The sequence below is a fragment of the Penicillium verrucosum genome, assembly GCF_028828655.1.
Source record: "Penicillium verrucosum strain IBT 35672 chromosome Unknown utg000001l_segment0_segment0, whole genome shotgun sequence".
Lineage (NCBI taxonomy): Eukaryota > Fungi > Ascomycota > Eurotiomycetes > Eurotiales > Aspergillaceae > Penicillium > Penicillium verrucosum.
The window spans coordinates 6,061,310-6,085,793 of NW_026643210.1; the positions used below are offsets into that span (position 1 = coordinate 6,061,310).

At 48.7% G+C, this 24,484-nt stretch overlaps 11 protein-coding genes across 11 annotated transcripts; 6 read left to right on the plus strand and 5 right to left on the minus strand.

The window, feature by feature from the left end:
• Nucleotides 1-197: 197 nt before the first annotated feature.
• Nucleotides 198-2,386, minus strand: N7516_002249 (RNA polymerase II mediator complex middle subunit MED1; the record flags this gene model as incomplete). Its single annotated transcript, XM_057214969.1, has 2 exons — nt 198-872; nt 920-2,386. The coding sequence occupies 2 exons, from the start codon at nt 2,384-2,386 to the stop codon at nt 198-200; spliced, it is 2,142 nt and encodes a 713-aa protein (XP_057076852.1).
• Nucleotides 2,387-3,760: 1,374 nt separating this feature from the next.
• N7516_002250 (ankyrin repeat domain-containing protein) lies at nt 3,761-4,813 on the minus strand (the record flags this gene model as incomplete). Its single annotated transcript, XM_057214970.1, has 1 exon — nt 3,761-4,813. The coding sequence occupies one exon, from the start codon at nt 4,811-4,813 to the stop codon at nt 3,761-3,763; it is 1,053 nt and encodes a 350-aa protein (XP_057076853.1).
• A 1,410-nt stretch (nt 4,814-6,223) lies between these two features.
• Nucleotides 6,224-8,662, plus strand: N7516_002251 (uncharacterized protein; the record flags this gene model as incomplete). The annotated part of the gene is made up of 1 exon (XM_057214971.1): nt 6,224-8,662. The coding sequence occupies one exon, from the start codon at nt 6,224-6,226 to the stop codon at nt 8,660-8,662; it is 2,439 nt and encodes an 812-aa protein (XP_057076854.1).
• Nucleotides 8,663-9,172: 510 nt separating this feature from the next.
• N7516_002252 (short-chain dehydrogenase) lies at nt 9,173-10,228 on the plus strand (the record flags this gene model as incomplete). Its single annotated transcript, XM_057214972.1, has 7 exons — nt 9,173-9,370; nt 9,422-9,505; nt 9,561-9,574; nt 9,631-9,789; nt 9,845-9,893; nt 9,956-10,029; nt 10,078-10,228. The coding sequence occupies 7 exons, from the start codon at nt 9,173-9,175 to the stop codon at nt 10,226-10,228; spliced, it is 729 nt and encodes a 242-aa protein (XP_057076855.1).
• Nucleotides 10,229-10,947: 719 nt separating this feature from the next.
• Nucleotides 10,948-11,652, plus strand: N7516_002253 (acyl-CoA N-acyltransferase; the record flags this gene model as incomplete). Its single annotated transcript, XM_057214973.1, has 2 exons — nt 10,948-11,339; nt 11,433-11,652. The coding sequence occupies 2 exons, from the start codon at nt 10,948-10,950 to the stop codon at nt 11,650-11,652; spliced, it is 612 nt and encodes a 203-aa protein (XP_057076856.1).
• A 124-nt stretch (nt 11,653-11,776) lies between these two features.
• On the minus strand, nt 11,777-12,919 carry N7516_002254 (uncharacterized protein; the record flags this gene model as incomplete). The annotated part of the gene is made up of 1 exon (XM_057214974.1): nt 11,777-12,919. One exon carries the CDS (start codon nt 12,917-12,919, stop codon nt 11,777-11,779), a length of 1,143 nt encoding a protein of 380 aa, XP_057076857.1.
• Nucleotides 12,920-13,689: 770 nt separating this feature from the next.
• N7516_002255 (ankyrin repeat protein) lies at nt 13,690-16,406 on the plus strand (the record flags this gene model as incomplete). The annotated part of the gene is made up of 5 exons (XM_057214975.1): nt 13,690-14,096; nt 14,172-14,484; nt 14,560-14,886; nt 14,946-15,031; nt 15,104-16,406. 5 exons carry the CDS (start codon nt 13,690-13,692, stop codon nt 16,404-16,406), a joined length of 2,436 nt encoding a protein of 811 aa, XP_057076858.1.
• Nucleotides 16,407-17,835: 1,429 nt separating this feature from the next.
• N7516_002256 (uncharacterized protein) lies at nt 17,836-18,694 on the plus strand (the record flags this gene model as incomplete). The annotated part of the gene is made up of 5 exons (XM_057214976.1): nt 17,836-17,884; nt 18,005-18,341; nt 18,407-18,486; nt 18,538-18,568; nt 18,631-18,694. The coding sequence occupies 5 exons, from the start codon at nt 17,836-17,838 to the stop codon at nt 18,692-18,694; spliced, it is 561 nt and encodes a 186-aa protein (XP_057076859.1).
• Nucleotides 18,695-19,091: 397 nt separating this feature from the next.
• Nucleotides 19,092-20,381, minus strand: N7516_002257 (SOS response-associated peptidase; the record flags this gene model as incomplete). The annotated part of the gene is made up of 3 exons (XM_057214977.1): nt 19,092-19,732; nt 19,791-20,304; nt 20,355-20,381. The coding sequence occupies 3 exons, from the start codon at nt 20,379-20,381 to the stop codon at nt 19,092-19,094; spliced, it is 1,182 nt and encodes a 393-aa protein (XP_057076860.1).
• Nucleotides 20,382-20,705: 324 nt separating this feature from the next.
• N7516_002258 (TPR domain protein) lies at nt 20,706-22,163 on the plus strand (the record flags this gene model as incomplete). The annotated part of the gene is made up of 1 exon (XM_057214978.1): nt 20,706-22,163. One exon carries the CDS (start codon nt 20,706-20,708, stop codon nt 22,161-22,163), a length of 1,458 nt encoding a protein of 485 aa, XP_057076861.1.
• Nucleotides 22,164-22,403: 240 nt separating this feature from the next.
• cpcB (40S ribosomal protein RACK1) lies at nt 22,404-24,224 on the minus strand. The gene is made up of 4 exons (XM_057214979.1): nt 24,034-24,224; nt 23,832-23,958; nt 23,372-23,689; nt 22,404-23,114 (listed from the first exon to the last, which is right to left on the minus strand). Exons 1-4 carry the CDS (start codon nt 24,111-24,113, stop codon nt 22,689-22,691), a joined length of 951 nt encoding a protein of 316 aa, XP_057076862.1. The 5' UTR covers nt 24,114-24,224; the 3' UTR covers nt 22,404-22,688.
• Between the last annotated feature and the right edge of the window lie 260 nt (nt 24,225-24,484).

Sequence of the window (24,484 nt, forward strand, 5' to 3'; positions counted from 1 at the left end):
GGTGGAGTACCCCGAGCGCAAACTGTCACTTCAACTAGAAAGGCCTTACACTACCTGTAGTGTATATTGCGACCAATGTACAACTGCATTTTAGCGGGTTGCATATCAATGTCAACCGTGAGTCAAGAGAAATTGCGAGACTAGGAATCGCGTTGGTCTGGGAATACAAGAATGTTGTATCTCAGTGCCACTGGATCTCACCCATTGCCAGCCCGCTGTTGCATCCAACGCCATACCCACTCAACCAAGATGCTCAAGTCTTGCGAGACCTCGAGCACCCTAGCAATCTTCTTTTGTACATCCTGGAGCCCTGAATCAAGGTTATCCATACCCTGCATTTCAGTGTCGCCACCTGCTTCACCGTCGACTAACCCAGCAGTCTCCACAACTGAGATCTGCCCGTTCAGCCCGACTTCAAAACAAATCGCGATTTGTCTTGGGGTTTGAAGGGATCGTGTGGTATCGGGGCGGCTCTCGTTGTAGTTCTTTTGGTCTGTAATGAGTAACATGAGAGCAGGCGCTTGACCGAGTTGGATACGCAATGTCACATCCACTTTGACGTCGTCCACGGACAGTTGGTTGGGACTCTTTCCTCCACTGGAGGGGGTTGAAATTCCAACTCCAGAGTCATGATTGCTATCATCCGAGCTACTCAGACCCAACAGCAGATTCAATCTCTCCTCGTTCGGATCATCGTTGTTCAATATTATGGGCCCGTCGTGGCCAGCGAAGAGGTCTGGGGTTTGGGCAGGAGGAGTGCGGGTGTTTTTGGGGGTTGCGTTTGAAGATTCGGTTGTGTTGGCCTGATCCTTGGAAGGAAGATGGAACGTCTTCCGAATCAAATTGGCTAACACGGCATACTGCCGCAGGATCTAAAACTGGGTTAGTGAAAGAAAATATCTAACGAAAACACACATACCGGAAGGATATCTGCGAGCTGTCGGGGGTGGGAGAAGGGTAGGTCGCGGATGGTGCAACCGGTAATGGACTCAAAGGATTGGAAAGTGTAGTTATGTTGTTTCGTGTATTGCTCGCCCTTTGAGTCAACAGCATGCACTGACATCCGGCGCTTTCTACGGCCAATTTGAGGGGATGAAACCGGCGACGCCAACGACGAAGATTCTGATACTAACAGCGCATCGTATGTGATCATCTTGAACTCTTGTGGTAGCTGCATACCAAGCTGACGATAGATCTCGGAGGCTGCAAGAATAGGAACGTCGAGCGCAGGCTCAAGTTTGCCGACGAACCGGCGGTTAGGTGGCGATGATTCCAGCATGCTAGAATCCAACGCCATGGGGTCATGGTTGCCATGGGTCAACCGTGTGGTCTGTGGAGGTTCAAGCCAGTTCACAGACCCAGCGGCACCATTTGATGGAAGTAACTCGGTGCTTTCACCTGCAGTAAAAACTTCACTCCCAACCCATTCCTTTGAAATGCGGAGTGACGGATAGCCCTCTTCGCATTCAATCATGACAGTCCATGATCTGCTTTGGTCGTCTAACTCGCCCTTTGAGCCTTGATCATGTTGCGGGTCAATCTCCATGGCATCCGGAGATAATAGGCTGTGTTTCGCATCCAGGACTTTGGCTTGCTCAACCCAATACTCCAATCCGAGCCCGATTCGAGTCCCCTTATGCATGGTAGGACGTCCGAGGACACCTGCACAAAGATGCTGATACTCGCCGCCGTGTTTCCCATTCTTGCTTTCTTCCACCCAGATTCGCCTGAAGTTCTCTTCAAGATTCTCCAAGGCCTCAAAGCAATTAACCTCTTGACTGAGTTTGTCAAGTTTTGCAAGCCATTGTAGATTTTCGTGGAACTCTTGGAGTGACCTCCATTTCCCGCACTCGGCATCTTCCAGAGACTGGGCGAGGGTACGTTTCAAGACCGCTGTAGCTTCCTCGCGCCGCACACCTTCCGTGTATTCAGGCGTGGCATATCGCAGACTGACGTCTTTGACGACATCCTGGCCAGGGTAGAAATCGATCTCAAGATCGACGAAGTTACCGGCGATGTTGAGATTATCGTCCTGCCAAATGGACTCGAAATCTTCCAGTCGACTCAGCCGTTCTACGCTTTCGCGCGAAACTCCTCTACCAGATACTCGGGCCCGTAGAAGCTGAATGACCTCCTCAACGCGATGTCTCTGCTCTTCGTCGTTGTCGCGCGCGACTCCGAGCTTGATTCCCTGCATGCCGAGGTTTTGGATGTCGCTCTCGTTCATGCCCGCCCCAACAAGACCATCATGCACCGCAGGAGAAGGACTAATGCCAGTATACCCACCAAGCGCCAAGAGGGCCGAAGGCGAACTGAAATTGACAGTGTCGTCGACCCCGTTAGGCACGGCGAGAGGGGTAGCGTATTGGTGGGATGAGGCACTCATGTGATGTGCATTGGCAGGTCCTGAGCCCGTGGGTGTTCTCATTGAAGGTGATTTATGGGCGAGAGATCGAGACAGAGGAGCGGAGGATGGATGGGGAGAGGAGAGATGGGTTGGTGTTGCGCCAGGTTTTGCTGAGGGAGTCGCCATGGTCAAATGAAATGAATCGCCAGAGCAGGGTGCGAAGAGTTATTGAGGATTAGATACAGTCAAATCCGTGAGAAAAAAAATTGGGTATCATAAGAAAGTATTGAAGCACAGAACGCAAGGAATCCGGGTATCTTTGAATGCAACTCAATTCTCACCGGCGCAAGTGCCAGTTTGGTGGGTGCACGAAGATAAAACCGCCAAATGGTTGTACAGATCAAGTATCATAATGCATCCGAAGCTCCCCCGTTCCCATGAACACTGCAATTAACAAGCACGATTCATTTCTCAGAGAGAACATTCCAAACAGACAGCTCCCGAAAGACATGATCACGTGTGTTTACACTGTTTGTCTTCATCGTCATATCCTTCTGCATCCAAGTGAGAGCCAGAAATGTATGAAGGAGTCATTTTCCATGGGAACTATGAAAACAATTGTAACTTATAATATCAAAGAATCAGGGTACTGTGTTAAAAACAAGACGTGATCCATCTTACCCTGGCCATCCGAGGTTTGGTGATGTCCTCTAATTTCGTCCTGCTCTGATCAATCCTCTATATCGGGGCTAATCCTATGTTCTAAACAAATATCGATAATAGGTTGATATCCAGAGTTCATCCCCCTCCAAGCGACGGATATTCCACGATAATCCGCATCTAGACTTGCCCCATTATCTATCAGCAATCGAAATTCAGCTGCTTTCTCATGTTGTATTGCTGTGAGTAACCGTGCCAAGCGCCCAACACCAGGTCCCCTGGTGTTGGTGCGCCCCGGCAAACGCAAAATTCCCACCGAACGCAAAATCCAGAAAATTAAGTATCTTTTGTATGGCTTTCTAATACAAAAGGTACTTAATTTCTAGATTTATATAACATGCTTTTTCTCAGCACTCGAACTAGCTAAAGTAATAGAAAGTATACGAATATATAGTACGAGTCTAGCTTAATTAATTTAATGGTAGTATTAATTGTTAACATTTAATACGGAGGAAGAATAATTATTTAGAAATAGCATTATATAGAGTGTATAATGATTAGATACCTAGATAATTTCTTTATTTTAGCATACTTAATATTCCTTATCGAAGTTTGTTTAACTAATATAGACCTCCTTCACACTATTTATATCTCCTTATATTTGCCCTAACTGGTTCGAGGGCCGAGAAAAAGTGTGTTATGCTAACGGGATACCTAAGTACCTTTTGTATTGGTAAGTTATATAAAAGATACTTATTTTCTAGATTTTGCGTTTGGTGGGAATTTTGTGTTTGCCGGGGCGCACCAACAACCGGGGACCGGTTGTTGGGCGCTTGGCACGGCTAATGCTAGGCTTTGTTCGTCTACATCCGCACCGTACTGTATCAGAAGCTTAATAAGGCTAGAGCTGTCATCCCTTGGAATAGCTAGATTGAGTGGTGCCTGTGGTCGCACTGGTCTTCCTGGTTGATAATCTATAGATTGAGAAACCTCCCTATTCGGATCGGCCCCGACTTCCAATAGAAGTTTGACTGTACTTAATGGAGATGGGGCATATTCGAGCGCGCCACATAGAGGGGAGTGACTCTCTATATGTAGTTGAAAGTTGACATTAGCGCCTTGGGAGAAAATGTATCGTATGCGATCATTATCGCCGCGTTCTGCGGCGTATTTCAACATCCAGTAGAGGTCCATGTCAGGGCTTGTTTTGCCGTAAGGATATTGACGTAGTTTCTCAAAGAGGTAATCTTCAATATTGTGGTGTCCCTTTGAAGCCGCCTGAGCAGGTGGGTATTGACCTATAGTGTCGTGTGACAGTTGTTTTGCGCCTTGATCAATGAGAGCGCGAGTTAGAGCAAAATAACCTTCACGTGCTGCGAGGGCAAGAGGGGTTAAGCCATCGGCGTCTCGATAATTAATATCCACGCCTAGATCAAGGAGATGCTCCACGATATTGAGGTGCCCTTGCGCTGCTGCATAGGATATTGGATGCTCCTTCATATTTTCTTTCCAGATAAAGCGTCTTAGGCGTGTTCCAGGCTTTTGTACGGAGCAGGCGAAGTATGGAGACTCCCATTGGATGTTTGCCCCGGCATCGAGAAGACGCTGAAGGGCACTATCAGATCCAAAAGAAGCCGCCCAGTACAGCGCAGATGCGTCGTGATGCTGCACATTTAGTCGGTATAGGGAGTCGTTGAGTGTTTTGTAGAGACAAGAGTGGCATTGAAGAAGCGCATTCAGATCACGACATTCTAAGGATTCTGCGATGATCATGAGGAGCTCGGAAGGTAGGTTGAGGATAGACATGGTAGTTGAGAAGGAGAGAAAGTGAACCATATCACAATATGACTCAATGATCCAAGGAGATATAGTGACGCGACATTAATTTCCGCACCCCTAGCCCCACATCAATCAGACCGCCTAATCTATACCCTACCGCCTACTATATTCGCCCAGCAAGAAAACGCGCTAAAACGAACGTGTTGGTCAAAAGCCTTCATACAATGTCCGCTGAGTGACGAAGGCGGGGAACGTCTAGAATATCAGCTGCACCAGGACAAGCAAGATGATGAAAACGCCGAACATCTGATTTTCCAGCCCTTGGTAATTACTTTCCTCTATGAAGAAGGAAAATCCAATAAACCATGCCTACGATAGGTGAGTTAGGTTATATTTGTATCTGTTTTGGATACGGTGTAGAAGGTGGCTTGTGGCCTACCGACAAAATAGCGAGCTGCGCCTTGGAGTAGTATATCTGCGTTAGTGTTACATTCATGTCCTGACTTTTATTGTTGTTGGATTGGTTCTATAAGTAGCAGACGTGTTGATCAGCCAGCCCATCTCAGCAGAGGGTGACATCCTTGCCAAGTTTTGCATAAGCAGACGATTTAGAAGTTTGATAGGTTCATCACTCATTTTTAGGTCGGTGCCTGGGTAACTAAAGATCGCAGGGCTACAGGGACCGGGCTGCTAGGGATGCGTTCCCATCACCAATGACCAGTAATAATGAAGCCTCGGCAATTCTCTCCTAAGAAAATGATTAATAAGGAAATTATTTATGCTACAACATAGTTAGGTACCCTGTAGGATAGTTAGTAGTTATGTTGTAGGTCCTTGTAGGTTTTCTCCAACCTACAATATATAAACTATTGTATGGTCATCCACTTGTATAATCTTCATATCGAGTCTCCGTAGTTATACTTTTAAATGTGATACATCACTTTTAAAAAGTGATATATATATTCTGACATCATTCCACCTAAAAAGCAATTATAACAATAATGCAAACGGAGTAGTCCAAAGAAAAACACTTGATAACATTGAATTATATTTTGACTAGTTAGTTAACTATCAGACATCATGTTATTGCATTTATTATGTTTGTTTCGTCTTTTCGAGGTGACTTTTGCAGGATTATCTCAAGGTATGCAGGGCCTGTTACCTTCCAAGGAAGATGCATGAATGTTGTCATACAGCAGACCAATCCCCCACGGCTGTTTCGTGGCCCTGTGGAATGCATGTACTCTCGGTGGATCAAACAATCAAATAGCTGATGAATCTGGCCCAACCTGTAGCTGAGGTTTGCCCCCCAACCACCCACTTATTCTAGTTATTCTAGTTATCTGGATGAAACACCCAGTCATTCTATCAGCTTCCCCGCGATTAAATTCTGTTACGTGCACAGAAAGCTGAATTATTTCTCACCCAAATTTCACTATGGCAGTCAATGGAAGCCATACTACATCAACTGGGAATATCCTCGATCGGAGCGAACAGTTTTGGCGACGTGAATTCAAAGACTTTTCCGCAACGATATTCCCTATTGTCTCTTCGCGATACAAACAATCGACTCTCAAAATACTCACAGAAAACATTGATCTGGCATGTGGCGAGCTTGATCCTGTCTCGGCTGGGGCAGCGTTGGCCCTAGCATGGGGCCTCGTTCTCTCTCGATACACCGGGAACGACGATGTTGTTTTCGGTCTTGGACTTGAATCAGAAAGTAATGATTTTTCCAACACGCCAGTGTTGCCTTTACGGCTTTTAGTCGACCCCCAGCAATTAGCGGTGGACGCCCTTAACAACACCGAAGCCAGGATCATGGACCGATCTACATTCGGTGTATCCTCAATTCCGGAATTGTCAAACCTCGGTGGAGATATAGCATCAGGGTGTCAGTTCATGAACATACTCAACGTCAGACAAGGGCAACCAAAGGATCCTAGTAGCTCCCAGAGCATCGAAACGCGCAAAGTACCTCTTGTTATCAATTGTGAGATCCGAACAAACGGTGTAGATGTGGAGGCCCTGGTGGATCCTTCTGCAATCTGCGTCGAAACAACACGCATGATGTTGCATCAGCTGGGCCATTCTTTCCGGACTGCTCTCACTCGCTGCTCTCGACGCACTCTTGTTGGCGATCTCCGATCTGTCAGTCCCCAAGGCTTGGCCGACCTGATGGAGAGGGGAGTCCAGCCACCTCCCCCATTGGTCCATGCCCGTGTGCACGATCTCATCGTCGCGCAATGCCAATCTCGCCCATCTGAGCCAGCCGTCGCTGCTTGGGATGGCCATTTGACCTACCATGAGCTTGATCAGCTCTCTTCTCGCCTTGCAACACAGCTCACAAAGCTCAAGGTGATACAGCCTGACAGAATAGTGCCTGTTTTTATGGAGAGATCTGTGTGGATTTCAGTAGCCATCCTCGGCATCTTGAAGGCAGGGGGTGCGTTTCTTCTTATGGACATCTCGTTCGCGGACGAGTATGTGAAACAGATTTGCGCAAAGATCGAAGCCCCGCTTGTTCTGATATCGGGCCGTCAAAATGATCGCGCGAGATTACTTGGTTTACCTGTTCTACCGGTCGGAGACAATTCACCGTTGGCTGACGATGAGGGAAAAGATACACCGTGCCTTGACATACAACCATCGCATGCATGCCATGGTCTTTTTACCTCTGGGTCCAGCGGGGATCCTAGACTCGTCATCATTGACCATGCAGCGGTATGCACTGCCTGGGCGCAACCTACTGCCACTCAACTCATGCTTTCATCATCATCTCGCGTCTTGCAATTTGGCTCCCATGCATTTGGTGCTTGCGTTGCTGAGTACCTTGGGGCCATGATTCACGGAGCTTGTTTATGTATAGCTCCAGAGTTGGGCCCGGGGAATGATACAGCAGAAGCCATTCAGAAGTTGAATGCCAATTTCATCACCCTGACCCCTTCTGCGTCTCGTCTCCTGGATCCCAGCCAGGTCCCCTCACTCCAAGTTGTGGTTCTAGCTGGAGAGGCACTAAGCCCTCTCGATCTGGAAAAATGGCAAGGACGAGTGCAATTAAAATGCATGTATGGATTGGCGGAGACTGCAGCATTCTCCTTGCTTGCCGATTTGACTGAACCAAACTCAAACTACCGGGAGATTGGAGTGCCGACTCACACATGGAATTGCTGGATTGTAGATACCAACAATGTCGAAGATCTGGTACCACCTGGCGGAGTAGGTGAACTGCTGCTAGAAGGACCCAGTCTAGGACGTGGTTATCTCAACGATCCGGCTCGTACAGCCCAGAATTACATTCCGGCCCCTTCATGGCTTATGCAGATTCGACCCGTGGAATCACATGGTCATCGCTGCTTGAAAACAGGGGACCTTGTTCGTTACTCTCCCAACGGGACACTGGAGTACATCCGCCGAAAGGATGTAACTGAAGTGAAGATCCGAGGGCAGCGCATGGACCTTACGGACGTTGAAAGACATCTCGCGCGACAGTATCCCACAGCGGCTCGTGTGGCGGTGGATGTCATCATTCCATCAGATGACATCGGCCATAATGGCGCTATGTTGGTCGGCTTCGTGTACATGGAGTCCACACAGTGTGATATGCAAAACGAAAATGAAATATTTGCTTCCTCGACGATCGAGAGTCGGGAAAAGGCCACCAATGTTCTTTCCGTCCTGAAAGAAGTGCTTCCTACATTCATGGTTCCAGATATCATTGTTGTTGTCAACCGAATTCCAACGACAACTTCGGGCAAACTTCACCGAGACCGACTACGCCGTCTAGCCTCGGGATTATCCCGCAGAGCTTTACTGGAGTATGGGAATACCCAGTTACCTGGAGTTAACGGGTACTCTGAGAGGCTCGTACAATAGATCCTTCACGGAGCCTGTGTATGTGTATAGGCACTATATGTTGGATGTGGGGCTGGAGATAGACTTTCAACTAGATTGTGATCCTCTGGGCAAGTAGGTCATATCAATCCACACTGCATTACATGTAAATATAGCCTCATATTTCCCTTAGATGGTGAATATTTTTTCTGGCTTACATAGGTGTTGCGAGGTCATGTGACCTCACATGGTTGCCCAGTCATTTAGTCCCCACCATGTAGCCGTGCCAAACGCCCAACACACCCCGAAGTTAGATAGTTCTCTCTCTCTTCTTTTCTTCTCTGCGCAATTCAAGAGTTTCCAGTTCTATTCTACTGCTATCTCTTAAGAATAAGCCAGTTCCTTTAAGCAGGTAGGGGGAATTGGGCTCTCATCGCTGGTAGATTCGATCGTCATTATATAATTCCTGCAAACACACCCGATACTCTCACACTTCGGTGCTCGACTTGAGAATCCTAATCCTTTCTTTTTAGGATAAAGTGTATATCGATCATGGCAGCCAAGACCTGGCTTATCGTTGGTGCATCTCGCGGCATTGGCCTCGAATTCGTGCGGCAGATACTGGCACGCGGTGACAGAGCCATCGCCACTGTGCGCAGCTGTGGGAGCGCATTGGAGGCGATCGTTCAAGATGCTCCCGACCGAGCAACGATTTTAACGTGCGATGTGTCCCACAAGGAAGGTATCGATGTATGAACTACATTCGATCCTCAAGCAAGTGATTATACTGATAATGGCTAGATATTTATCAACCAATTCACCCAAACTGGCGAGCGGAAAATTGACTATGCCGTGGTGAATGCTGGAATACTGGAGTATCCAAACGTGAGACATATTCTCCCCGGTTGGCAGGCCATTTAACTGACAGGCAGCACTGTAGCGGGCGCTTGAGATGTGGGTATCTTCGAGTGGTAATCATACTACATAAACCCCATGGTGACCCTCTGCAGGACCTTTGACGAATGCGCCCACCACCTGCTCACCAACACAGTCGGGCCCATCGTATTGGCCCAGAAACTGCTGCAGATAGCCGATGTTGTGGTTGGAACCGTCGCATTCATGTCAAGTGACTCCGGCTCAACGCAGCGCTTCTTGTCCTTCAAAGACGGGTGAGCAGGAGAGCTTTTAAGCCTAGAAACGAGTGCCCAAATCTGACGAAGCTAGATTTGCTGCATACGGAGCGTCGAAAGCAGCTCTCAACCAGGCTCTGCGTGTATGCACCCCTTTCAGAAAATCACTGAAGTACTGGCTAACTAAGCTGAACGGCACTCGTAGCATATGGCTGAAGAGCTTAAGCGTAAGGGGCGGGATAATATTATTCTAGCGCTGCATCCTGGAGAGGTTGCAACGTAACTATATCGCTCCGCTGATGGTTTCCGGTGGTTGACCTGAATTAGCCACATGGGAAAGATCGAGCTCTCGTGGGATCTAGATGCTGGCCAGATCAGTGTCCAAGAGTCCGTTTCTGCCTTGATTGGTGTGATTCAGAGCAAGACTATCGAGCAGACCGGCACATTCTGGACTTGGGAAAATGAATACCCATGGTAAATTGTGCCATTTCTATAGCCGATTAAATGCAAAAATGACACACATGCATAGAGTGTGTGTTGTAGTTAGCATCTCCGTACACGTGTTATTCGAGTCATTACGCCAGCTTACCTTACGAGAGTGGTGATGTGGGAGAAGTAGGCAGGTGGTAGGGGGAAAGCCCTAGAGAGGGTAACATTAGTACTCCTAATCGGGTATAGCCCTACAAAGTGTGAATAGCTTCAATACTTCGTACATGCAATGGTATTAATACTAGGCGGTGATCTAATTCGTACGCGGTGAGGGAGGGCTAGCAAGGTGGTGAGCTAATCGGTAAGCAGTAGGAATAGATGCCTGAAAGATCAGGCAGGGGGGGGGGGTGTCGAATTAGACAAAGGGAGGTCGCAGTAGCAATTCTCTTTCATAATCGGGGGCGAAGTAAATTCTAGAGCTGCGGGGTAATCCTCGCTATTCGCTCAGCCAATGTTGACTGCAACTGCGAACAAATCTTTCCATTTGTACAACCTTTTGCCCAAGTTGCAACTGTACCTTAGACCTGATATCGATACCCTAACTGTCTATCTGTCCCGGAAGCTGCCTTGGGTGGTGAGACTGGAACAGCCTTGCGTGCGCTCACCAATAGATGAGAAACATCCACGGTCTTACAGAACTATAAAAGCTTTGATGTGCATATGCCGCACCCTAATTCAATCTTCCCAGTTGCTGTATCATTATCCACCATGTCCAGCCCCCAGCTCACCCTCATTGAAGCATCAGAAGATGACGCAGCCCGGATTGCAGACATCCACATGGCGGCATTTGGAACAAACCTGATGCTCCTCGCCCAGTTCCCAACGCCCGCCATTCGCGATGAGCTACGAGTAACTCTACGGGAGAAGGCAATTGACGAGATTCGAGACCCACAATGGGCTGTTCTCGTTGTTTATGATGACGCAGGAACGATTATCAGTTTTGCCAAATGGAGACGGCCTATTCCTGAGTCAGAGTTGGATAGATATATCGAGGGGCCATGGAAGTGGCCAAAGGGAACCAGACTCGATGTTTTAGAGGAATGGACGTTGAAGGTGGAGGAGGCGGGGGGAGAGATTGCTGGGAAATACACCATTTTATTGTAAGCTCAATCATTTGGTATTGACGGGAGAACTCATTCACTGACGGGGAACAAAGCATTGAGCTATATTGGGACTGATCCAAACTACGAAAGACGTGGCGCAGCATCCATTCTGGTGAACTGGGGTGTCGAACATGGCAAACATGAAAATGTACCGGTCGCCCTAGAGAGCACCAAAAACGCATGGCCGTTCTATGAGAAGCTAGGCTTTCGGGGTGAATATTTGATCTCGATGACTCTAGAGGATTTTGGGGACGGCGGTGCATCAGTCCTCTACGAAGAGATGTGCTTTCTGTTCGCACCGCACATGTAGCTCATCTGAACTAGGTAGCGCAGCGCTTATAGATCCCAGGGGGAAGTCCATGCAAAAGCGTTTGCTAGGGGGCCTCCTATCAATACAGTGGATTTTGTCTATAGATTGATACAATAACAACTGCTCAGCACCAACCATACTTCTCATTACCAACCCACTCAACCTCGTCCTCCAAGCCACTCCCTCCTCCATACCATCGGAGGCTACAGATTCCTTCGTTCTCACGATCTTCGTATCGGTACTCAATTCCCGTTCGCCTTATCATCTCCTGCACCGCTGTAGACGACCCCCATAATTTCACGGAATGTAGTCCCCATTCAGCAGCCTCAGCTTGTGCGGCCAAAAGGACCGCTCGCAGGGCCTCCACCTGCAAGTCCGACTCCAATAGAGCCTCATTCTCGATGACCAGCCGCAATATATACAGCGTATTCATGGAAGCTGTATCACTCGGGCTCTCGTAGTAGCGGTGCGTCCAGACAACCCAAACCCGATGTCCATCCTGTCCGAAGATGGCGCCTTTGATATGAGGTTTTCGTTGAAACAGTATCTCACTCGCAAACTCTTCCTTGCTATGGTGCCAAAGCATGTGCTCGTAATCAGGGACGATCATCAGCCGGGCTTTCGCATCGGTGGATGGAACGCACAGCGCCTTTCGGGACAGCACCTCGTCAATCTCGCAAAGCTGTTCCAAATCGGTGGTGAAGATAGGCACCGCAGCTGAGAGTTCCTCAGTCGATGGCTCAAACTCGAGGAAGTGGCTAGGAAAAGCATGCCATCCCAGGTTTGAATAAAACTCCTTTCCAATATCTGAGAAAAGAATACTAGCCGCACACTCGGTCATCTCGGTCTGCCAGGTGCGTAATTTTTCAGCCAACTCGGTCATGAGTCGTGAGGCATACCCTTGACCGCGGAATTTAGCATCGGTAAACACACTGGCGACGCCATGCGTGATCGTCTCGATGACGTTACCCGCAGAGTCGCTAATCCATGAGCGCTTTCGGAACGTTTCGCAGGATGCTAGGAGAGGTCGCTGGTCTGGAGGGAGATTCTTGTCCACCAAAATCCATTGGCTCATTCCTCCATTCCTCGCTAGTGGCACAGTCATCAGGTACGCAGCTTCTTTGATGTACATATCCACAGAAAGGCAGTCTTTCCAGGCGTCGGAGGTCAGTTTCCATATCTCTATGTTCTCTTGATCGGTAGGATGGGCGAGGTGGAGCCGCGGGGATCGTGCGTCCGGTCGGGGTGAGTGCTTGATGGAACTCATGTTGTCGTTTCTACACTCAATGCTTGCGCTTGATAATGGCGAGTAGGCGAGGTGACCGAGCATAACTAATATAACTAAAACAGAGTTCAGAGTCGCCGATTCATTCAGCCCTGAGAGGATAAAGTGATAGCAACAGCCCCAATGCTCCGATGAGACTTATACGGGGAGTGTCGATGTGAACCTCCTTTTTATGGGAGCGGGTCACTGCATGATCAGAGGGACTGTAATAGTACTAGTCTCTTATGGTTTCTGGGCAATGCAATCAGCACGATTCAGCCCTGCTTGTTCCAGTGCTTGTTCCAGTGCTAAGGCAAGGTCCCGTCAGCAACACGAATGTCGCGGGTGTCAGATATAGCCAGTGGATTGGCAGGGCCTATACCAGGTGTTTATCGCAGATGTGGAAGCTCTGCTGACCTGGCCGGTTGTCTTAATATTCAACCTATCCACACGTTGCTCGAATATTCCTTTTGCACTGGCAGCGACTTTCGCAGAACCCAGTTTTCGACCGAATCTTGGCATCGCCAAGAACCCAGTAAGGTAGTTAGGAAGGTCTTAGCTGTTTTAGGCATTTTTATGCCAAAAGCTGGGTTATATATTTTGATCTGACTGGGTTTTGGGCCTTGCAACGCTTACTCCTCGTTATAAGCTTTCATACATGCGCTGTGATACACCTGCCCAACAGACATACGTCCGTGTCGCCGTTCTCCTCAGATCGTCCTTTACGTTATCTCCGTCCATATACTTATACGATCTCGATCATATCCCGGAGTATGGACCCAGTCTCCGCCATCGGGCTCCTCGCCTCGATATCTACCCTCATCAACGTCAGCAAGGGGGCCTTGGACCTGCTCAGAAGTTTCAAAGACGCAGAGCAAGACCTAGCCGAACTTGCTAGAGATCTCAACCACTTTGACGAAGCTCTAAGGGGATTTGACCGGGTCTTCCGCAGCCGTCAAACCAAGCACAATGTCTCGGGTGATGTTCTTCGAGAGGCGATTGACGACAGCAATGCTACCCTGGCAGAAGTTGAGAAGCGCCTCACCCAGGTATATAAATCCGAATCCTCCACGCTTCGGCGAGCCCGCTTTGTTCGATACAAGTCGCGATTTGCAGCGCTCGGTGCTCGAATCCAAAATAAGTCCTCGCAGCTGCATGGGTTTATATCTCTTGTGCATGTGTTAGTGAAGCCCTATACTTCTTCCCTTTTAATTAGACTTTATGTGGGGATACTGACATGCAATTGTTGGATTAGAGAAACCTTCCTTGCTACGTGTAACCAGAATCCACAACTGCTCGAGGCCTGCACGGCAGTTGTCGACCAAATCGGGAGTGTGTTTGTACCACAAGACGATGGGACACCATTGCCCGTATTCAGCAATGCGCAAACCCAGAGCTCGTGCTCCAGCGAGGCAGTTTCTTTTAGTGGCGCAGAATCAGCGGTCGACTCTTCGTCCTCTCAAAAGGCTTCCGTGGCCTCCTCGACCTCCAGCGATAATTCAATACCACTCTCCCAAGACCACCCAAGACGCAGCGTTAACTCTCAGACAAGTGACCTAGGATCTGCTGTTAGTGCAAAGTCTGGGCCACTCGTTATTCGTCGTGCATGTAAACATAATTGCTACTGCAAGTGTCATGAACAGGGGGCCACGGAACCAAAGAACGGGTTCAGCGCCCGAATATTTCGCCAGGGTAGCCATCCGAAGATCGAGTGCTCCGATCCTACCTGCAAAGGAGCGGCTATGCAGAATTCTATCCCCATTTCGTCCTTTAAGAGGGCCATGTTGCATCTAATGTCATCAAACAGTATCAAAATTCGGTACCACATGAATACCTATCGCATGGTCCCCGAGGGATCCAACGCGATGCGGTACGTCAAGCATGGGAATCTGGGGAAGTTAAAGGCGGCCATTCAATCAGGCGAGGCGACACTTTGGGATACGGCGACAGACGGGTGGTCGCTTTTGCACGTATGTCAATGGCGTTCTCTGCGGATGTTAACCAACGCTAACAATGCCTTGTTGTGTAGACTGCTGCATACGCACGACAGCTAGAGACCGTCCAATATCTGCTTGAGCTCGGAGCTGACCCTGCCGTGTCCGATTTAGGAACCAGGTATCTACTATTTCCATCACCAGTAGTCCATTGAGCGTCTGTGCCATGCGCTCCAAGCTAACTTTTTTTTAGAAAACCTGTTGATCTCGCATTCCTTAAGTCTATTGGGGCAGACGCCACGCAAGTCGAGAAGGACATTGTTGAGGTCTTCTCCAGAGAAGATGATTACATCGATGATTACGAATTCACCCCCATTCACAACGCCGTTCTTGATCTGTATGAACACTCCGACCCGGAACGGCCTACTCTCCAACAAATAATAGACTTTGTTGACAACGCAAACAACGCGCCCCCAGACACAAACTGGGCGGCCTGGAAAACGGAATATCACTGTCGATCCCCGTTATACGTGTCAATTATCGAGAGATACCGGGTCTCTGCGGCCGAAACCTACAGCACAAACAGAGTGATTCATAATCTCACCGACCAAAAAGATCGCAAGTTCCACTGGACACCGCTTCACTGGGCCAGCGCGACCGGGCAGGCGCAGAAAATGAAGATTCTTGTACAAAACGGCGCTGATCCGTTCATCCAGTCAAATCTAAGTTTCAGTATCATTCATGCGGCAGTTGAGTCAAATGCGTGTGAGAGTCTAGGCTATGCGCTTGAACTCTCTAAGCACCATCCAGACCAGCTCAGTATTAATCAGGCCAATATTTGGGGTGAAACACCGCTTATAATGGCCGCGCAGGGCTGTCGGGTTAGCTGCGTGAAGCTACTCCTGGACGCCGGGGCCGATAGGAATATTCGACAGGAGAACCAACAGGTTGCCCTGCACTATGCAGGACTCTCTGACAGGGCTGAACTAAGGAGAGAGACGTTAGGGCTGCTTTGCAATCAGAATGGGACCGAGCTTATAATTGATGCGCAGGATGAGGATGGAAGACCCCCTATCTTTGACTTTTTGGACGATACCGAGTGTTTGAAGATCTTTATCAAACATGACGCAAGACTGGACTTGTCTGATAACGCTGGCAATAGTCTCTTCCATCAAGCTTGTATGCAGGGGGAGGTGGACTCATTGGAGACTTTGCAACGGCTATCAGGCAACGCGAAAGATATCGTCCGGAATAAGAACCTCGCGGGAAATACAGCACTGATCGAGGCACTGCGGCATACTAATGTCGGCTGTGCGATGGTGCTGCTGACACTGCAAGACGTTGGAGACATGGTTGGCCAAGACGCATGGGCTGCCGTCCACTATGCGGCAAAGCTGGGTGATACTGGATTATTACAGGCAGTGGTAAAACACCCTAATTTCGTCCGCGGGATGAAGACGAGGGATGGCAAGACGGCTAGGGTAGTGGCCACAGAGGCTGGGAATTGGCGGGGAGAGACAAAGCAATTATTAAATACCTATAACGCAGTAGTGTGATGTAGAACAAGTTGGGTAAGGGAATTGGAAACAATAAATGCTGCTGTCAAGGGAACGAAAAGTGCTCCTAGCTCAGCGACTACGATCACGAATAAAGGCATGAGGTTTGTTCAATGTGAATTAAAAGAAATTAAGAATAAATGTAGATTTTAATAATTCTGTTGGAGCATCATCCCATATATGCATGCGTGTTTGCTTGTTTGCTTGTTTACTAGCAGACTGAGCCTTGTCCAGACAGTTTTACTAGGATAGTTATATAAATCCTAAGATCATAGGACAATCGGAATGTCCGATTATCGCTGCAGCGCTGCAGCGGTATTTATACTAGGCCCTAGACTCGTATCGCTGGATTCTTGACAACGAGGAATTTCAGCAATGGCAATAGTACGATCGACTCATTACCGAACAGCAAAACGGTGCTCACCTCTATTATAATGAGTCTGCCTATTCTCGAAGCTCTCCAAATATGTACAACAGAATTGAATCACAAACGGGGAGAGGAAAAGGGCTCGAGGTCGCCTTCGATGTGCCTTCAAATATAAAAAAATTGGATACCTTCATTGAGCTACACAAAGGATCCAAGAATTCTCAAGGACATTCAGCGATCCTCACAATTCCCACAAAGAAAGACCGTGTCGCGATACAAGTGCTGTCAATTTCGCGGTCCGAGGCAGTGGCGAATGGTGGGAAGTACGACTTACCTGAGATATTCAACTCTGGCTCTCCCTCTGCTTTATAAATTTCACATCTACCACCATCGCTTCGAATGCACAATCTTTTGGGACTTTGCCTATGAATGTGTCCCTTGAATCATATACGTCTCAAAGTGTCACATTGGTCCCAGCTCGGTACACCCTAATACATCCAAGAAGGTCCCGTGATGCATGTGGGCGAAAAACGAGGAACCGATCAGTCGGATGGCCAGGTATCACTTTCAGCGTATAATATGTCCAATCCTTGTCGACTTCGACTTGGGATGTCTGAAGCTGCCCGTCTAGCTGGACGCCACTCTTGTTAGTTTCGAGTGTGTTGCAAGAAAGAGGAAAGGGTGGTAGACCTCTTTAGCTTTCCGTAAGATCTCTTCATCCCCATATGTAGCCAGCTGTATTTCCGAAACAATTTCCTCCAGGGCTGCCCAGGTGGTCCACTTCCTGTTGTCACGGCCCCGGGGAAAGTTAATCCCGTACCCATATTTTCTGCCTAATAAATATGGCATCAATCAGCATACAAGTCCACTTTTCTTTCGGACATAGTATTTTCACCGCCTGCCATTTCCATCGAGCTATGATCCAGCTCTCTCGAATTTGATCATAGCTAATCTACTACATCCAAAGCTCCTTGCTCCATTCACTGCAAAGTACCCTGTTTTATATCTACTTGCGATGTTTGCAGCAAGAATTTTTGGCCGACAGGTCCAGATTATTCCCAAATGGACTCAATTCCGTTGCGTATCGACATTGGAAGGGTCTCCGCACATCGTATGCGATTGTTGCACCTTACAGAGCCCTCATTGAAGCTAAATTCCTACTAGTATGTGTTTCCAAATGATGGACCAACAAGTGGAGCCCACGTCTTGTCACTATTACCCTCGGAGCCAGTCAACCCAGACCTGGCTATCGGGCTCGCGACTCAACTGCCACCAACAACAGACACCTTCAAAGAAAACCCAAAATTCTTGAATATAGTGCAAGAAGTGTGCTCAAAATATGCCCATGAAGATCCTGATGCCAAATCCCAAGCGCAGGTCATGGTGTCTGTGGCTGGAGCGAATCTGAACTCAGGTGGCGTGTTATTAACCGGCCAGCGCGGGAGACGTCGTGGAGCCGACTCGGCCAGTGGCGCTAGTGGTCAAGGTGGTGCAGGCTCGGGTGGACGTGGTGGTTGGATTCATGTCTCCGACAACAGACGGCCACCTGACTATGGGCGGATTGCTTGGTAAGGGTTTACCTATGTTTCACAAGCACGTTTATCCCATAGAGACTTATACTAATGCCCTTCAGGCCCGAGGATATGTTTGGAAGTCTGGAGGTAGATGCCAATGGTCAGTTCGTTGGAGACAATGGTAATTATCAGCCAAGTGGTATGTTTTCCGACTATATGAGACTCAACAGGTCAAGCTGATACTTAGCAGGTACCTATCGTATCCTGACCCGAGATGGAATGTAAGTATCCCCTTCTTAGATACTCTGCCATACTGGTATTTGATGTTGATCCATTTGTATAGTTTCGGGTTGAGCCCTTTCCTCAGAGAAAAGCTGGTTCAGAAGCTACGAGAGCTTGAGAAGTGATATCTTCAAAAATGGGCCACATCGCCCACAGAATCCTATGTAAAATATGTATCAACACCCACCAATCCACTCAGACTCTATTTTCTTTTCTTTTTCCAATTCGCATCTGGTTGCTATTGAATTTCTTTTCCCCAGTGTTTCTTTAACAACAATCTTCTTGCTCCTTCCTGGACTGTTCCCAACTAAACATATATTGTAGGTCAATTTGATTTCCTGCTTTATGGGGCTGAGCTTCCTTGATGGGTTAAATACGAGTGTGGTGTGTCGCCTACTAAACATTGTGCGGTCATGTTCCCATCTCTGCTTGACGAAAGGAAAAAAATATATATATTGGTCAAAAATATGGCCGACCAATAGTTAGAAAGAGCAGGTTTCATTTGCTTCATTGCATGTATCATCACTTCTTGAAGAAACTAGTAATTCGCTGCGATCCATCTGCTCCCTTCATCTCACTGGACTTCTTCATAGGGATATTACGGGTAGCACTACGCGACTTCTTCTTTTGCGGCGATACCCCCGTTAAATCTGAATTGATCTTTTGCTTCTTGCGTTCCTCCACAGGTCTAGCAGTTTCTGGACTATGCTCCCTTTTAACAGCTGGCACCGGCTTTGGGGCATTGTCCTCACTCCATTCCGAATCCTTAGTAGGGCGGTCATCGTCTTTAACCATTTTCACTTTCGGCGACAGAGTCTCCTTCTTTGGCGAGGGCTCTAGATTCTCCTTTGTTTTCGTATTAGCGAAGAAGTTTGCGATGTTGCTCTTATTCTCCTTGCTGTCGACAGGAACAATAAAGTTCGGGGAATTATTTCCGACTTTCCCAACTTCCTTGGGAACAGGATAGCACTCCAGTTCGCCTTCATATGGTTTGAGAAGTGATTGGAGGTCCTTCGACCAGGTCTTTTGGCTGGGATCCAGCCATTTATTCATCGCCTCACCCCCGGAGTCCAGTATGACAGGCATACGTTCATGCAGGAACTTCAGGTAGGAATTAGAAGAAGTCGTGATCACCGTGTACGTGTAGAGCTTCTCGTCAGAACCTGTGCAAAGTAGTCGTCAGCCCCATCGACACTTTATATCAGAAAAGCCTAGACATGCCTTCATACGAAACACAGTCCCACAATCCAGCGAAGCACATCAGCTCCCCGTCTTTGCGCCGGATAAAGTGCGGAACCTTTTCTTTGCCTCCAGGCCCCTTCTTCAGCCACTCGTAAAAGCCCTGACAGACGACAATGCACCTCTTTCGTCGCTTCATGGTAGTCCACATCCCCGAATCTTCAATCAACGAGTCATCGCGACAGTTTATTGTGCGCATCATGGACCCGTAATCCGGCTGGCGCTTCGTCCAGAATGGGATGAGACCCCATTTCATGCTCTGGAGCTTGTATTTGATAACCGTGTTGTCTTTTCCCTTTTCTAAATGTTGGGTTTGGTGCTCACTATCAGCATCTTGCTGAGCATTGTAACTCTCTTTGTCAGTGACCTCGGCGCGATAGACAGCACCGAAGTTGCCCGGTGCAAAGTTGAATGTCTCTCTGACTGCATCGTCGTCTGGTGCTTCATCCACTTGCATGCCTTGCTCTTGCATCCGTTGTTGGATGTACGCCAAGCGCTTGGGATCGTCAGCTGGCGGACAGTCTAGACACAGGAGCCGTAACATACCACGCCCAAAGCGTATCGTCCACACATTATCAGTGGTAACCACTATATTGGTTCAATAGCCAGGCCTCCGAAATCAATGCTGGATAAAACCAGTGCATTTTCCGGATAGAATGGGCGAGAAAGTGAGTGCATACTCTAGCGGGCGACGTCATATGGCGGAGCGGAGCTTGGGCCACCTAAAAACCGAGGGCGGGCTCTTCATCAACTCACCATTCACCATATACCCTCCCCCTCTCTCCCTCTCTCCCTCCCCATTATCTACGCCGATTTCCCAGGTTGTTTTAGACAATAACCCGCTCAATCAGAACTAAATCTTCAAGTCTCCATCGAATACCCACCCACACACTCCCAATGTTCCGCGCAGCATCACGGCGCACAAGCGTGCATGCCGCAAAACTTCTACATCAACAACCAAAGAGTCTCGCCCGCTCAATACACATCAACAGTACCACCCGACCAACACTCCAACCCCGAATCAACAATGGCAAACCACTCGCAAGCCCCTACATCTCCGGCACGCGGCACCTCACGATCATGCAGAAAATCGGCCGCAAATACCGCGAAGCATCTAAAGGAATCTGGCGCAAGAATCCGGTTCTCATGCCTCTAGCAATCTTCTCCGTTGTCGGCGGAGCATTTATTTTCGCCTACATCTCCTACGTGGAATTGACACGGGTCGGGCCACAGTACCACAAATTCCCACCACCGGTGGCTGACGCTCTCCGCACGGCGATCTATTACACTGAGATCGATCTCAACCCAGCCAAGGCGATGAAGGCGTACAGAGAGGCGCTACATATAGCATTTGAGATGGGCGTACACCCATACTCGGATGAGATACTTGGAATCAAGCTGCAGGTTGCTATGATGCTAGAGAAGGCTGGACTTATGAAGCCGGCGATTGATGTGTTGGAGCGAACGAAGAACGAGACTCTAGCCTGGGTAGAGGAAGTCACAGCAGGCAACGCTGCCGCAGCAGCTGAGAAGGTGAAGCAAGCGCAGGCGCAGGTGCAGAAGACCCCGGCCAATGTTCACGTTGACACCGAGGCGATTAAAGAAACCGAGGAGGATCTGAAAGCAATGGCGCAGTACGAGGCTCGCCAGCGAGATAAAGCGCTCAAGAAGGTCGTCGGCATTGCGATGAAACTTGGCGAACTTTATTCTAGCGAGTATATACAGGACGAGAAGAAAGCGGAGACTGCGCAGGTCGCTGCTGTGGAGATCTGTCTGAAGGAAATGCACCGGCGCCAGAGGCTGGGACTTCCTGTTGGAAGTTCTAGCAGTGGCGAGAATTCAGATAGCGAGGCATGGCTGAACCTCACTGAAATCGCGACGGCATTGGCTGAGCTTGCCGCTACATATACCGCCAAGGAGCGGTATGAGTTGGCCATGCCGCTGTATATGCGTGCGTTGGACTTGATTCGCGCCGCTGAAGGAACCTCGATTTCTTGCAAACAGGTGGTGCTATTGAATGATGTTGCTACCGCTCTGGTTGGCCAGGTTCAACTGCCCGCCAAGTCTCAACCGCAACAACCTGTTACAGCGGAGCAGACTGTTGAGGCTGCCCAGAAATGGGCGGAGAAGGCCATTGAGCTTGCGGCGCATATTGAACCCCCGATACGTGACGAGGAGTGTGACATTACTTGTGTTGTTGCAACATATAACCTGGGCGAGCTCGCTGAGCTACAAAAGAAGCCGGCGGTCGCTAAGCAGCGGTATACCGAAGCCAAGGCATTGGCTGACGGAATTGGATATGAGGAAGGCAGTATGATAGCCAAGGAGGCTTTGAAGAGACTTGGAAAGAAATAATCGGTAGATCTGTGAAGACCTCTGTTCAGCCTGATGTACATTATATATATCACCAACGTTGAAAATAGAAATCTCAACCCTTTCTTGTATATCATTTGACGCTGGCCGAATATGTACGTCCGGCGGCTACCGTGGCGTTGTCCTACATGAGTTGACAGGGAGGATGAATGAGAAGACATAATAGTTATATACACATGTATAACATGAAAAGACATACGGATACGACGACTTTACAAGAGATTTTCAATAAGAAAAATAGGAAACATTTTGATGCCTTAACTGGTATTAGAACATCACATGTCTTGTACAAGATTCCATACATTTTCCATGTGGATCAAGTAGGCTAAGACATGTCAGAAAACCTCCAGGCCGGGGACGACTCAGTCCCGGCGAGAAGTGCTTCATTGCTCGTGGCTCATACATCCCAAACCAATGCTCTTCTGGCCATATCTTTTGAACTTTTTTCAATTCCCTTGTCAATAGATCAAAAAGAGGCTCCTCAAGCTCCGATACAACAACTCAAATCTATGCGCGCGACATAACACCCCAGGCACGGATCTTGTTGTCGGTGTAACCGGCGAACAGGGTCTGGCCGTCAGCGGACCAGGCCAAGCTGATGCACTCGGGGTCACGGCTCTTCTTGCCCTTCTCAACGAACTCAGGCTTGAGCTCATCAACCTTGCTCTTCTTCTCGAGGTCGAAGATGGTGATGGAGCTGCTGGTGGCAGCGCACAGCCAGTAGCGGTTGGGGGAGAAGACGAGAGCGTGGATCTCATCGCCAGCGGAGAGGGAGTAGAGGTGCTTGGACTCGTTAAGGTCCCAGAGCATGGTGGTACCGTCCTTGCCACCGGAGGCGCAGAGGGATCCGTCGGGGGAGATGGTGACGGTGTTGATGTATCCGGTGTGACCGATGTGGTCGGTCTGGAGACGGCAGGAAGCGAGCTCCCAAACCTAGACGCGGATCAAATGTTAGCGTCGATACCCTCATAAAGAATGTCAAGTGTCAAGGAAAATTTTTTCCAATCCTTCTCTCGTTCAATAAAAAAAAACAAAAAAAATTGTTGCTGTGCCCATCAGGCAAAATGGGTGAAAAATTGTCTCATGGCCCCGAAGGGCTCTGAAGTAGCAAATACGTTTATGCAAACATCACGCGGGCAAAGCAAGGCGGGGAGGAAATTATGCAGGGAAATTCGGGATCGATAGCGTACCTTGACGAGCTTGTCCCAGCCAGCGGAGACAATGACGGGGTTCTGGGGGTTGGGGCTGAAGCGAACGCAAGAAACCCACTCGGTGTGGCCCTTGTCGGTGATGGTGAACTTGCAGTCACCGAGGGTGTTCCACAGCTTGATGGAGCGGTCACGAGAACCGGAGACGATCTGACGGTTGTCGGCGGAGAACGAGACGGACAGAACATCGTTGGTGTGGCCGACGAAAGTGCGGGTAGTGTTACCGGTGGAGAGCTCCCAGAGACGGAGAGACTTATCCCACGAGGCGGACAGAGCGTAGGCACCGTCGGAGGAGATCACCTATAACGCAGACAAGACCATCGGTCAGCCAAAACCATTCCATCTTTTTTTTTTTTTTTTTTTTGCGAAATGCGCCATCCAAATCCATCTGTCGCATCCAATGGTTTGTGGGTGTGGTTCATTCGGGAGAAGAAAAACGTACACAGTCAGAGACGATGTGCGAGTGACCCTCGAGGCTGCGCTTGGGGTAACCGTAGGCCTGCTCATCACGGGTAAGGTTCCAGATGATCAGGGTCTTGTCGCGGGATGCGGACAGCAGCATGTTGGGGCTATCATCAAGAATTCAAGTCAGAATTTTGCCCCTTCAAAAATTCAATCCTCCGATCGGGATAGGTCGTTCTTACTTCTCCAGGGAGGTGGCAAGGGAAGTAACCCAGCCATTGTGGCCCTCAAGGGTGCCGCGAAGAACCAGCTGCTCAGCCATGATGGGAATGAGACAATGAAGGAGAGAGAGGGATGGGCGGAGATTGTCGTTGACTCTGGGGGGTGAGGTAAAATCGAGATGGGAGGCAGACGTGCCCGCTCAAGCCCTAAGCCGCTTCGCTGCTCTCCTTGTGTGGTTCCGTGGAGCCCTAATACTAAGCGAAGCGGTCACATGACTTGCATCTATACAGAACTCCAGGCCTCAACTACGATGTCGAGATAAAGAATTGAAAGTCGGTTTGCGTTCAAGCTTTCTCTGTTATATTCGAAATTAACAATTGCTTTACTTTCTATTCCAAAATTTGAAATTTACATCCATTCATTCCAGTATCATCAAATATACAACAGTCTTAATACACGCCTTCTACTATG